We start from the raw sequence: 13,857 nt of genomic DNA on the forward strand, positions 1-13,857 counted from the left end.
CGCACACAGCATTAGCAAACCAATTTGCCCACTACTGGAGGGTTGTGAGATAAAAGGGGAAGATTAAAACAAATCACAGAAATGTATGCCATTCTTGATTTTACAGGCACAAACCACAAACAGAAATTTTGAACTTTTTGAGAACACACCACCATTAGCTATTTTTAATTATGGATACAAGAGTTATTTCAGCACAAGGTTAATCAATCAGACGATCCATTAACCTTTAATTATCAAATAACTTACTTCGACAGAGGCAAACCTCATCCTATTGTTTTGAGATATTATGCCAGATAGAAGTTCATACCTAGTCTGACTAGTGTAAAACTGAGTGGCTGGCTGGGCTTTAACTACTTTAGTTGTTTATTGCTGCTGCCAACTTTTGTCATTGGACTGCAGTGGTTCAAGAAGGCCATCACCTAATCAAGGGCAACTAGGGAGGTGCAATAAATGCTGGCCCCAGCCAGTGAAGCCCACATCCGTGAATGAATTAAAAAAAAACACTTTTGTTGAAGGTACCTACAGCACACTACATTAGAATTTTTTCATTTGTTGTAACATATTTTTAAAAAGCAGCTTTAACAATAGGAAAAAAATCGTATAAGGCTACTGCAATAGTCTCTTGTCGCCTGTAAACAGAGGATTATTTCCTCATCTCCAGATGCCTTGTATTTTTTGGATCAAAAATTGTTGCACTTGTTACCTTAATGTTACAATGTCTAACTGTTAGGCCACAGATACAAAACTTGACTTGATAAGCAACCAAATCATACACTGAAGACCTCCACAAATGACGACTGATTCAACAGAAGGTCCTTCTTTCAAAGGAGGTATTCTTTTTTTGTTCAGTGGATAAAGGCAGTGACCCCTTGTCTATGCTGAGTGTGCTAAGTGGCTGCAATTGGTATTACATGTAGCAATAAAAAATGAAATTACGTTGAGCTCTGATCAAAATTTAGAAAGGCCAGCAAGTCACCAATCATCAAAATGAACACATTCCAAATTCTTCTTGGGGAAGCTATGCAAGACATGAATTTAGTGCACAAAATCTGCAAGGTATACCGGTTTGGACCAAGCCTTTGGCATGAGTGTGTGATAAAATGGGGTACTTCTATATTATATAGTTAAGGCTGTAGTTAAGTCGCATGAGTGGAATTTAAAACTTTGGATCAACCGGTGTTATTCCCAAGGCAAATTCATGAACAACAGACAACAGCTAGTCTTCCACTGATCATAGTGGAGGCTGGGTCATTGAATATATCATGGCCAAGTTAATCAGATTTTTTTTATTGATGGGGGGGTTAAGGGGGGGGACAGGCAAGGAAATGGCATTAAGCAATCAGATCAGCCATGAGTGGGCTCAATGGGCTTAATGACCTACTCCTGCTCCTATTTCTTATCAGATTGCAACTAAGAAACCAGCCTGACTTTCAGGAATTATCTTTGTCAACACTACTGTTCAGAAATTAACTGTTCATTTCAAGGCTAGGAATAGTTATTTAGAAATGCTAGCACAGGCAATTAAACAGACCTGGGGAGTGTCACATTTAACTACACTGACCAATCAAAGATGCTGGCAGCAAGACAGTAAGTATCCATGTCAGTGGCATAGTGGAATAGTAATCTAGAGGTCCAAGCTAATGATCTGACAACAATGGTTCGAATCCCACCATAACAGCTGACGGAATTTTAATTTAATTAATAAAACTGGAATTTTAAAAAAGCTAGGATTATTTAGAGAGACCGTGAAACCATTGTCGATTGTCAGAAAATCTTTCCCATTTGGTTCACGAGTGTTTTTTAGGGAAGGAAATCTGCCCTCCTTTCATGGTCTGGCCTACATGTGGCTCCAGACCCACAGCAAAGTGGTTGACTCTTAAATGCCCCCTGAAATGGCCCGACAAGCCATTCAGTTGCATTAAAAACCGCTACAAAGTCTACATAAAGGAATGAACCAGATGGATCATCCAGCATCGACCTAGGCACTGAAAACAACAACTGCAAACTGAGCCCTGTCGACCCTGCAAAGTCCTCCTTACTAACGTCTGGGGACTTGTGCCAAAATTGGGAGAGCTGTCCCAGACTAGTCAAGCAACAGCCTGATATAGTCATACTTACGGAAACATACCTTACAGACAATTTTTCAGACACCATCACCAAGCTTGGATATGTCCTGTCTCACCAAGAGGACAGATCTACCAGATGTGGCGACAGTGGTATACAGTCAGGAGGGAGATGGCCTGGGAGTTCTCAACATCAACTCTGGGCCCTATGATGTCTCATGATATCAGGTCAAACATGGGCATGGAAACCTCCTGATTACCACCTACTGCCCTCCCTCAGCAGATGAATCAGTACTCTTCCAAGTAGAACACCATTTGAAGGAAGTACTGATGGTGGTGAGGACACAGTGTACTCTAGGTGGAAAACTTCAATGTTCATTACCAGGAGTGGCTCAGTAGCACCACTACTGAACAAACTGGCCGAGCCCTAAAGGACATAGCTGTTAGACTGGGTCTGCAGCAGGTGGTGAGGGAACCAACAAGAGGGGAAACATACTTGACCTCATCCTCACCAACCTGCCTGTTGCAGGTGCATCAGTCCATGACGGTATTGGTAGGAGTGACCACTGCACAGTCCTTGTGGGGATGAAGTCCTGCCTTCACATTGAGGATACCCTCCATCATGTTCTGTGGCGCTACCATTGTGCTAATTGGGATAGATATCAAACAGATCTAGCAATTCAAAACTGGGCAGCCATGAGGTGTTGTGGGCCATCAGCAGCAGCAGAATTGTGATCAACACAATCTGTAACATCAGGGTCTAGCATAACTCTCACTCTACTATTACCAGCAAGCTAGGGGATTAGACCTGGTTCAATGGAGAGTGCAGCGGGGCACATCAGGGGCAACACCAGGCACACTTAAAAATGAGGTGTCAACCTTGTGAAAATATAACATAGGATTACTTGCATGCTAAACAGTGAAAGCACAACCAATGGATCAGATCTAAGCTCTGCAGTCCTACCACATCCAGTCGTGAATGGTTAAACAACTAAGTGGAGCAGGAGGCTCCACAAATATCCCTACCATCAATGATGGGGAGCCCAGAACATATGTGCAAAAGACAGGGCTTAAGTATTTGCAATGATCTTCAACCAGAAGTGCCAAGTGGATGATCCATTGTGGCCTCCTGCTGAGGTCCCTAGCATCAGAGGTGCTAGCCTTCAGCCAATTTGATTCATTCCACGTGATATCAAGAAATAGCTGAAGGCACTGAATACTGCAAAGGCCATCGGCAATAGTAATGAAGACGTTTGCTCCAGAACTAGCTGCGCCCCCAGCCAAGCTGTTCCAATACAGCTATAAAACTGGCATCTACCTGGCAACTTGGAAAATTGTCCTGGTTTGTCCTGCCCACAAAAATCCAACCTTGCCAATTACTGCCACATCAGTCTACTCTTGACCATCAGCAAAGTGATGGAAAGTGTCGTTGACAGTACTATCAAGCGGCAGTTACTCAGAATCAACCTGCTCACTGACGCTCAGCTTGGGTTCCACCAGGGGCCACCTCATTACAGTCTCATTCCACCTGACCTCATTACAGTCTCGGTTCAAACATGGACATAACAGCTGAACTCCAGAGGTGAGCCGAGAGTGGCTGCCTTTGACATCAAGGTAGCATTTGACAGAATGCGGCATCAAGGTGTCCCGGCAAAACTGGAGCCAATGGGAATAAGGTTGGGGGGGGGGACTCTCCACTGGCTGCTGTCATATCTAGCACAAAAGAAGATGGTTATGGTTGTTGGAGGTCAATCATCTCAGTCCCAGAACATCACTACAGAAGTTCCTCAGGGTAGTGTCCTAGGCCTGACCCATCTTCAGCTGCTTTATCAATAACCTTCCTTCCAGCATGAGGTCGGAAGTGGGGGTGTTCGCGGATGATCATGCAATGTTCAGCAACATTCGCAACTCCTCAGATACTAAAGCAGTTCATATTCAGCAAGACCTGGACAGCACTCAGATTTGAGCTGAAATGCAGCAAATAACATTTACACCACGATGTGCCAGGCAATGACCACCTCCAACAAGTGCAGGTCAGAGGCTGGGAATTCTGCAGAGTAACTCACCCCCTGACCTCAAAGACTGTCCACCATCTACAAGGCACAATTTAAAAAAAAAAATCATTTACGGGATGTGGGCTTCGCTGGCTAGGCCAGCATCTATTGTTTATCCCTAATTGCCCTTGAGAAGATGGTAGTGAGTTGCCTTTTTGAACTGCTGCAGTCACTGTGGTATCGATACACCCACGGTGCTTTTAGGAAGGGAGTTCCAGGATTTTGATCGAGCGACAGTGAAGGAATGGCGATATATTTCCAAGTCAGGATGCTGAGTGACTTGGAGGGCAACTTCCAGGTGGTGGTGTTCCCAACCATCTGCTGCCCTTGTCCTTCTAGATGGTAGTGGTCATGGGTTTGGAAGGTGCTGTCTAAGCAGCCTTGGTGAATTCCTGCAGTGTGTCTTGTAGATGGTACGCACTGCTGTTACTGTGCGTCGGTGGTGGAAGTAATGGATGTGGTGCCAATAAAGCGAGCTGCTTTGTCCTGGATGGTGTCGAACTTCTTGAGTGTTGTGAGAACTGCAGTCATCCAGGCAAATGGAGGGTATTCCATCACACTCCTGACTTGTGTGTTGTAGACACTGGACAGGCTTTAGGGAGTCAGGAGGTGAGTTACTTATCACACGACACCTAGCCTCTGACTTGCTCTTGTAGCCACAGTATTTAAATGGCTAGTCCAGTTCAGTTTCTGGTCAATGGTAACCCCCCAGGATGTTAATAGTGGGGGATTCAGTGGTGGTAACGCCACTGAACAACAAGGGGTAATGGTTGGATTCTCTCTTGTTCGAGATGGTCATTACCTGACACTAGTGTGGCTTGAACGTTACTTGCCACTTGTCAGCCCAAGCCTGGATGTTGTCCAGGCCTTGCTGCATTTGGACATGGACTGCTTCAGTATTTGAGTCGTCGCGAATGGTGCTGAACATTGTGCAATCATCAGCAAACATCCCCATTTCTGACATTCTGATGGAAGAAAGGTCATTGATGAAGCTGGACGAGCCTAGGACACTACCCCGAGGAACTCCTGCAGTGTTGTCCTGGAGCTGAGATGACTGACCTCCAACAACCACAGCCATCTTCCTTTGTGCTAGTCATGCCTCCAACCAGCGGAGAGTTTTCCCCAATTCCCACTGACTCCAGTTTTGCTAGGACTTCTTGATGCCACACTCAGTCAAACTCAGCCTTCATGTCAAAGGCAGTCACTCTCAGCTCATCTTGGGAGTTCAGCTCTTTTGTCCATGTCTGAACTAAGATTGTAGTGAGGTCCGGAGCTGAGAGGCCCTAGCATAACCCAAACTGTGCGTCAGTGAGCAGTTACTGCTGAGCAAATGCAGCTTGATATCATTGATGATGACCCCTCCCGTTACTTTACTGATGAGAGAGAGTAAACTATGGGGCGGTAATTGGATGGATTGCTTTTGTGTACAGGACCTACCTTGGCAATTTTCCACAAGCCAGGTAAATGCCAGTGCTGTAGCTGTACTGCAACAGCTTGGCTAGGGGCACAGCAAGTTCTGGAGCACAAGTCTTCAGTAGTATTGCCAGAATATTGTCAGGCCCATAGCCTTTACACCATCCAGTGCCTTCAGCCATTTCTTGATATCACATGGATTGAATCGAATTGGCTGAAGACTAGCAACTGTCATGCAGGGGATCTCTGGAGGAGGCCGAGATGGATCATCCACTGCCACTTCTGGCTGAAGATTATAGCAAATGCTTCAGCCTTATCTTTTGCACTGATGTGGTGAGCTCCTTCATCATTGAGGGTGGGGATATTTGTGGAGCCTCCTCTTCTCGGGAATTGTTTAATTGTCTACCACCATTCACGACTGGGTGTAACAGGGCTGCAGACCTTAGATCTGAACCAAAAACAGAAAACGCTGCAAAAACTCAGCAGGTCTGACAGCATCTGTGGAGAGGAAGACAAAGTTAACATTTCGAGTCCGTATAACTCTTCTTCAGATCTAAAGGGAAGTAGAAATGTGGTGAAATATTAGATCTGATCCATTGGTTGTGGGATTGCTTAGCTCTATCACTTGCTGCTGATGCGGTTGGGCACATAAGTAGTCCTGTTTTACAGCTTCACCAGATTGACACCTCATTTTTCGGTATGTCTGGTGCTGCTCCTGGCATGCCCTCTTGTACTCTTCGTTGAATCAGGGTTGATCCTCTGTCTTAATGGTAATGGCAGAGTGGGGGATATGCTGGGTCATGAGGTTACAGATTGTGTTCAAGTACAATTCTGCTGCTGCTGATGGCCCACAGCGCCTTATGGATGCCCAGTCTTGCTAGATCTGTTCAAAATCTATCTCATTTTGCTCAGTGGTAGTGCCACACAACACGATGGAGGGTATCCTCAATGTAAAGGTGGGGCTTCATCTCCATAACGACTGTGCGGTGGTCACTCCTACTGTTACTGTCCTGGGCAGATGCATCTGCGGCAGGTAGGTTAGCGAGGAAGAGGTCAAGTATGCTTTCCCTCTTGTTGTTGTCCTCACTATCTGCCACAGACCCAGTCTAGCAGCTATGTCCTTTAGGACTTGACCAACTCAGTCAGTAATGGTGCTACCAAGCCACTCTTGGTAATGAACATTGAAATCCTCCGCCCAGAGTGCATTCTGTGACCTTGCCGCTCTCAGTGCTTCCTTCAAGTTGTGCTCAACATGGTGGAGTGCTGATTCATCAGCTGAGGGAGGGCAGTATGTGGTAATCAGCAGGAGTTTTCCTTGTCCATGTTTGACCAGGTGCCATGAGATTTCATGGGATCCGGAGTCAATGTTGAGGACTCCCAGGGAAACTCCCTCCTGGCTTTATACCACTGTGCTGCCAACTCTGCTGGGTCTGTCCTGCCGGTGGGACAGGACAAACCCAGGGACGGTGATGGTGGTGTCTAGGACATTGTAAGATATGATTCTGTGTGGGTGACTATGTCAGGCTGTTGCTAGGCTGGCCTGAGAGACAGCTCTCCCAATTTTGGCACTAGCTCCCAGATCAACTTCCAGAGTTTAAGGTCTTGACAGCTGAAAGCACAGTCAACAATGGTGGAGTGATTAACCAGGAATGCTAAAGAGGTCAAAAGTAAGCAAGCATCTCAGAGGGTTGTGGGGCTGTAGTGACAGAAATAGGGAGGGGCCAGGCCAGGCCATGAGGGGAATATGAAAACAGTAATGAGAATTTTAAAGTCAAGATGTTGCTTGACCAGGAGCCAGTTTAAGTATGCCAGCACAGGGGTGATAGGTGAACAGAGCTTAGTTTGAGTTAAGACACAGGGCAGAGTTTTGGATGACACTTCAATTTTATGGAGGGTAGAATATGCAAGACCAGCCAGGAAGGTGTTGAAATAGTCAAGTCTAGAGGTATGAAGGCACGAATGAGGGTTTCAGCAGCAGATGAGCTGAGACAGGTGTGAGGTTTGGCACTGTCTTGGAGGTGGAAATAGGTGGACTTAGTGATGGCACAAATGTGGTCAGAAGTTCATCTAGGGGTCATATATTTTTCAGGGTTTGCCACATTATTTTTTTGGGTTTCACCATACCAGCATCTTTCAAGAATGAAATATTTTCCAAAGTCCAATTCTGCAAGCAGGGTCAACAAAAGACAGAATAATCCTGACTGGTGTAAATAGCGCCCTGCTTGTAATTAAGAATGAGACCTTGAAATTTTTTACCCACTGCCAAAAATAGAATTTAATTCAGTGCATTGACCTGAGGAAGGGCTGATGTTTGAGGAGAGGTGACACCATCCCACTCTTCCCCCCAGTCCATTATTGACAACTGGCCATGTGTTCTATTTCTGACAGGTCACGCAACACTCCCTCCCGCCATATTTAAATCTGGTTAGCGAGCAACAGATCAGTGGAATCCAATGCCTCTTTTGTTGGCATCAGATGGGTCAAAAATTAATCAATGTGTCAGTGGATACTTGGTTAAACTTCACCTTTCATTCTTTATTTGGCTGACTGCTGTTCGGACAAGACAGCCAATTACAGAAACAAACACAGCATGGGCAGCTGCTCAAACAGTCCACTGATGCCAAGAGCTTCAGACCGACTCAGAATCCTGGGGCATCACTCACGCAAGGTGTGAGAGGCCATAAAAGTTGACCTATTGTGGGGAAGTGAGCCTGGCGCTTAGGTGCGTTTCACGTATGGTGATTCACCTGATTTTGTGCGTGTGATCATGCTGTGTGAAAAGTTGCTGCTTTTTTTTAAAACCACATGACAAGAGCCACTCTTAAAATAGATGCCTTTTGTCACAAGGGGTCCAAGGGGTGGGGGAATGAACTTCTTTGTTTTCAGAAATAAGCTTTAGATAACTTGCTGGGTTTACTGCTTCTGTTAAGGAGAAATCAGGTTACCAGTTTTCCCTGTATATATCTGACTGACTCTGGTCTTCATCATCTTCATGAGAAGCTAGAAGAACATAATGTGATTTCCATTGGCACATATCACAATAAAAGGGCCACCCACTTACCCTGAACACAGTATTTCAAGAAAAGGCATTTATGAAGGTGCAGATCTTGGTTCATAACAGACACAGTCCACTTATGGAAATCACCTATTTCCTGTGAACACAGCTAAAAGCGTTCAGAGAAAACACCAAAACCTTCAAACTGTTAAGTACTAGGATTCCTGTTTAGTAATTCTTGACAATCCAAAAGCTTTTAAAAATCTTCTCTATAAGCATAAGTACTGAAAGGAGGCCCCATGGACAATATCCTCAACAATAAAAAAAAATTAAGAACTTAGTCAATAAACCTTTCCAATGACAACATGTCTGCAGATTGTGAATATCTGGGAAAAGGAAGATTGCATTTGACCCATCCTTCAAATGAGACATTAAACCAAATCCCAGTCCACTTATTTAGGTGGGGATTAAAGATACCCCACTAGTATTTGAAGAAAAACAGAAAATTCTCCAGGTTTCTTGGGCAGCTGACTGACCAACTGATCACTTAGCTTATTGCGAGACAGTGCTACCACAGAACGTGTTATGTTTACCCACCGAACTTTCACTACATTCCAGAAGTATAGCTATATTCTGACATAAGGTACTTTCTAAATGCACACATTATTTGTTACATCTTCACAGCGTGACTCTATGTCGACACTGAGGAGATCCACTGAAATGTCTCCAGGTACTGGATTTGAGAGTTCTTTTGACATCTGAAAAGTCAGTAATTTTTTTTATTAAAGTGACAAGCACTATAAAGTTGTTTTGCAGTTGAAGAATGCACTTCAATACCATAACCTTACCAGTGATTCAATCCTACCCTTTGCCACTTTCCCTCTAACATTCTGCTCAAGACCAACCTCTGACCAAGCTTTTGGCCACCCCTGTAGACATCCCATTCCTCGTTTAGAAATCTTTTTTTAAAAATTACATTTCTGCGAAAAGCCTTGGGACACTTTTCTATATTCCACTAATGACACTATAGCTGCTGTTAAGATTCACCTGCTGCCTTATTTGTGTTTCTTTCCTTCTTCACAGGTCCAGTCTGGCCTTTCTCTTGAGGTTTCTTTAAGGAATTGTTAGTTTTATTTTTGTTGTTTACCTGAAAAATAGCCAAAGACATGATATTCGAAAGCAGAATGGAGACAAGCTAAGGCTCTCACTTTTGTAAGTACTTTACCATATGCAATTAAGTGATTCTCATCTAATCACATGTGCAAGTTTATAGAATATGAATCCCATCATGAATCCTCATACTAAATTCAATAAAACAGGAAAGATTACATCCCGAGAAATGTTTCTTCTCTTTTTTTTAAAAAAGCTCAGCCGTTACAAATCTACAAGTAAATAGGATATACTGTAGTCATGTCTTTTTAAGAAATTTGGACAGTTGACCTCCATTCTGGTGTCTATAGCAGCCTCTTTCTTGGGCCATGACCTTATCATGACTAAAGCAGCTGATAAGCGAGACCCTAAGAGCAATGAGCCTTTCACATAAACTAAACCAAATAGAAAAAAGATAACAGGGTGGGCTGCTGAGAGGAATATTTGCATATCGAAGATGAATTTACAGTCCTTCAAAGGAAGAAAACTACACCTGGTGTGTAAGTCATCTGGTCTCTTTTTTGATTCAACCTTCACAACAAACAACACTATACCAAATGGTGCAGATGACTGATGGTAGGACTTATGGACTTGTACCTTTATGCTGGCCTATTACTTTAGGAGTCCTAAAGTATTCCTTGATCTTGGCACTGATAAAAAAAAGGTTTTTATGCAGTTTAAAGAACAATTCCATGCATTCTCCCTCTCTACCAAACTGCTGAGTGGGCCTCACCAAAGAGATAGCACCTGCTGCTTGTCAAGCTTTAGATTCAAAGAAACCATACATGATAGCCAGATACTAGCCCAATGATAATTAAAATGGTTTGGTGATCTCGAGAAAGAGAGACAAGTAGTCTGAGGATGCAGAAAATGAAGTCTGAAAAAAATGGAATCATTCTCAACCATGTCAAATCCATAGTTTAACTTTAATTTTGGCCATATCAATTTATTTTTACAATTGCATGTGAATAAGGTGTAAATAGACCAAATGTATTTGTTAATTCACCTACGAACATTAAGCTCAATTGGCTGTAAGCACTTTACCTTATTTGTAGAATTAAACCCTGAATAGGTGAAGCTTTGCTCATGAGAATATCATCTTAACATTGATTGATCATGCATAAATAAAATTAGCTCATTAACATGTCAAATCAAGACAACTTCAGATCACCTGTGCCACATTTCTTTTTGTATGGGAGCTCTTGTGATGACTTTGCTTGTCCCACTTACACCTCCTCCAGAGCCATTTTTTGCTTTTTGTCCTATTACCATTTCCTTTTGCCTCCAGGGGGCCATAAGATGTTGGAGGTGTAGTAGGCCATTTGGCTCATAGAGTCCGCTGTGCCATTTAATGAGATCATGGCTGATTTGATAATCCTCAACTCCACTCTCTTGCTTTTCCCCCCCATAACCCTTGATTCCCTTACTGGTTAAAAAAGGTGTAGGAGCAGATGTATGTACCATTATCCCTGTTGCTATTTAATCACTCTCATACTCCATCCCATTACAGGTCTTCTCTTTTGCTCCTTCCCCCTCCTTAACTTTCCCGCCTCTGTACTTGCTTAAAACCCATCACATCTCTTTTTCCAATTGTGATTAAAGGTCATCAATCTGAAATGTTAACAGTTTTTCTCCCAACAGAAGCTGCCAGACCTGACTATTTCTAGTACTGTCTATCTTTATTTTAGAACCAAGAAAGCTTGATTACTTCAAATTTAACTAATGTAAAATAGACCGAATCTGTTCATGATTTTTTTTAAAAATCCTTTACAAAGTGAGGCTTTAAACATATGACACACAGTGGATCTACTTAATATAAATATACAGGAATGTGCTTTTCTCCACGAAGGCTGAATAAAGAGTACAAGATGTTGTCTGCTATTCCACAGTTATTGACTTTTTTTGATTTTTTAAAACTGACTAGTTGAACTCCCAATGTGTTTCACCCAGGGAATTAAGACTGATTCCAGTATACAGGTTTGAAAATGATGAAATAAATAGGCACAGGAGGGGTTGGCGTGGAGCGGTGAGATGTGGAAAGGGAGATGGTGCAGTGGGAAAATAAACTGATGGAGGGGAGGAAACAACTAAGATGGACAAAAGGAGGAAAATAGCAATCGGTAAGTAAAACAATAAGTGAATTAATACGAAGGGTATTAACAGAGCAGCTTCACCCGAGTACAGATTTCACCAAAGCGTTAAGGGAATTCAGTTTAAGTGTGGGAATTTGGCTTAAGTGTGGGAATTCACTGAGGTGTGGATAAGAAGTGCTGCTTTATATATAAAGAAAAACAAATAGGGTTAATTTCAGATGGTGAGCTACATTATGGCAAAGATTACAGAGATGGCAAGGCAGGTGATGTTTTGCAGTTGTAACATGTGGGAGCTGGCAAATTGCAACAAACACATCTGCAGCTGATGGAACTTTGGCTCAGAGCTGATGAGCTGGAGATTGATCTTCAGACACTGCAATTCATCAGAGAGGGAAAAAGTTGCCTGGACACTGTGGTCCAGATTAAATACTTACGTTATAGAATAGAATGAAAGAATGGCAACAGCAGAGAAGACGGCCATTCAGATTCAGAGACAGGAGAGTGGGACTGTGAGTGAGGCAAATATGGGGGTCCAAAAGGGAGCACCGGAGGAGCCTCAGCCCCTGCATTTGTCCAAAAGGTACAAGGTTCCTACAGCCTGTGTGAACAAGATCAGGGACTGCAGGGAGAATGAACAAACTGATCAAAGCTTGATACAGGGCCTATTCAAGGAAGGGGAGCAAAAACAAATGTAGTAGGGGTAGGGGACAATATAGTTAGGGAGTATACAATGTTCTCTGCAGGCAGAAATGCAAATCCCAAAGGCTGTGCTCCCTGCCCATTGCAAGGGTCGAGAGCATCTCCTCAGGGCTGGAGTGGGAGGGGAAGATCCAGTTGTTGTGTCCACAAAGTCATACCTGTGTTTTTGCTACCCAAGAAAGAGGTTCTGCTGAGGAAATATAAGCAGTGAGGGGCTAAGTTAAAAAGTAGAACCACAAAATCTCTGGATCACCACCTGAGCCACAAGCAAACTGGGATCGGGTCAATAAGATCAGAGTTGAATGTGTCACTCAAATGATTGGTATATGAAAAATGAGTTCCAATTCATAGGGCACCAGCACCAGTACCGGGGATAAAGGAAGCTATTGTGCTGGGATAGACTTCACTTCAGTCGGACTGGGAACAATCCCCTGACAAACTGAATAACTATGCTGCAGATAGGGCTTTAAACTAAATAGCTGGGAGGAGAATTCAAGCGAGGGGGTATCTGAAAAGTAAGGACAAGGCAAAAGTGCAGGGTTACAATAATGGAATGATAACCAGAATGTAACAGGAAGGAATGAAGTGTATAAACATAGGAATGTACCAGCAATTAGGGTCAGAGTAAGAAAAAAAAGGGTTAAAAAGACAAAATTCAAGTCTCTTTACCTGAATGCATGTATTCAGGTTGGCAAACTGTAACTAGTGGAGTGCTGCAGAGATCAATGCCAGGGCCTCAACTATTTACAATTTGTATTAATGACTCGGATGAAGAAACTGAGCATACTAGAGCCTAATTTGCTGACGATACAAAGGTAGGTGGGAAAGCAAGTTGTGAGCAGGAGACAGTCTGCAAAGGCATAAAGATAGGTTAAGTTATTGAGAAAAAATTTAGCAGATGGAATATGATGTGCGAAAACCTGAGGTTGTCCACTTTAGTAAGAAAAATAGAAAAGCAAAATATAATTTAAATAGAGGGAGACTACAGAATGCTGCAGTACAATGGGATAATACATTAACAAAAAGTTAGCATGCAGGTACAGCAAGTAATTAGGAAGGCAAATGGAATGCTGGCCTTGATTGGAAAGAGGAGTATAAAAATTGGGAAGTCTTGTACAACTGCACATGACATTGGTGACAACATACCGAAAATACTCCATACAATTTTGGTCTCCATATTTAAGGATATATTTGCACTAGAGGCAGGTCAGAGAAGGCTAATTGGGAGGAAGGTACTGTCCTGAGGAAACGTTGAGCAGGTAAGACCTATACTTATTGGAGTTTAGGAGAATGAGAGGTGATCTGATCAAAACATAGAAGGTCCTGAGGGCAGACACAAGGAGGATGCTTCCCCTCAGAGGAATTTGGAACTGCAGGATATAGTTTCAGAA

General features: G+C 43.1%; 1 protein-coding gene across 2 annotated transcripts in view; it reads right to left on the reverse strand.

Annotated features, from left to right (window-relative positions):
• Positions 1 to 13,857, reverse strand: part of abcc5 (ATP-binding cassette, sub-family C (CFTR/MRP), member 5) — a 131,920-nt gene that overhangs the window by 51,324 nt on the left and 66,739 nt on the right. For both annotated transcript variants that reach the window (XM_041182667.1, XM_041182666.1), the window contains exon 17: positions 9,573 to 9,672. In XM_041182667.1, the coding sequence (XP_041038601.1) occupies positions 9,573 to 9,672 (100 nt within the window). The remainder of the gene's footprint in view (positions 1 to 9,572; positions 9,673 to 13,857) is intronic.

This window comes from Carcharodon carcharias, chromosome 2, assembly GCF_017639515.1.
Source record: "Carcharodon carcharias isolate sCarCar2 chromosome 2, sCarCar2.pri, whole genome shotgun sequence".
In the NCBI taxonomy this organism is placed as follows: Eukaryota; Metazoa; Chordata; class Chondrichthyes; order Lamniformes; family Lamnidae; genus Carcharodon; species Carcharodon carcharias.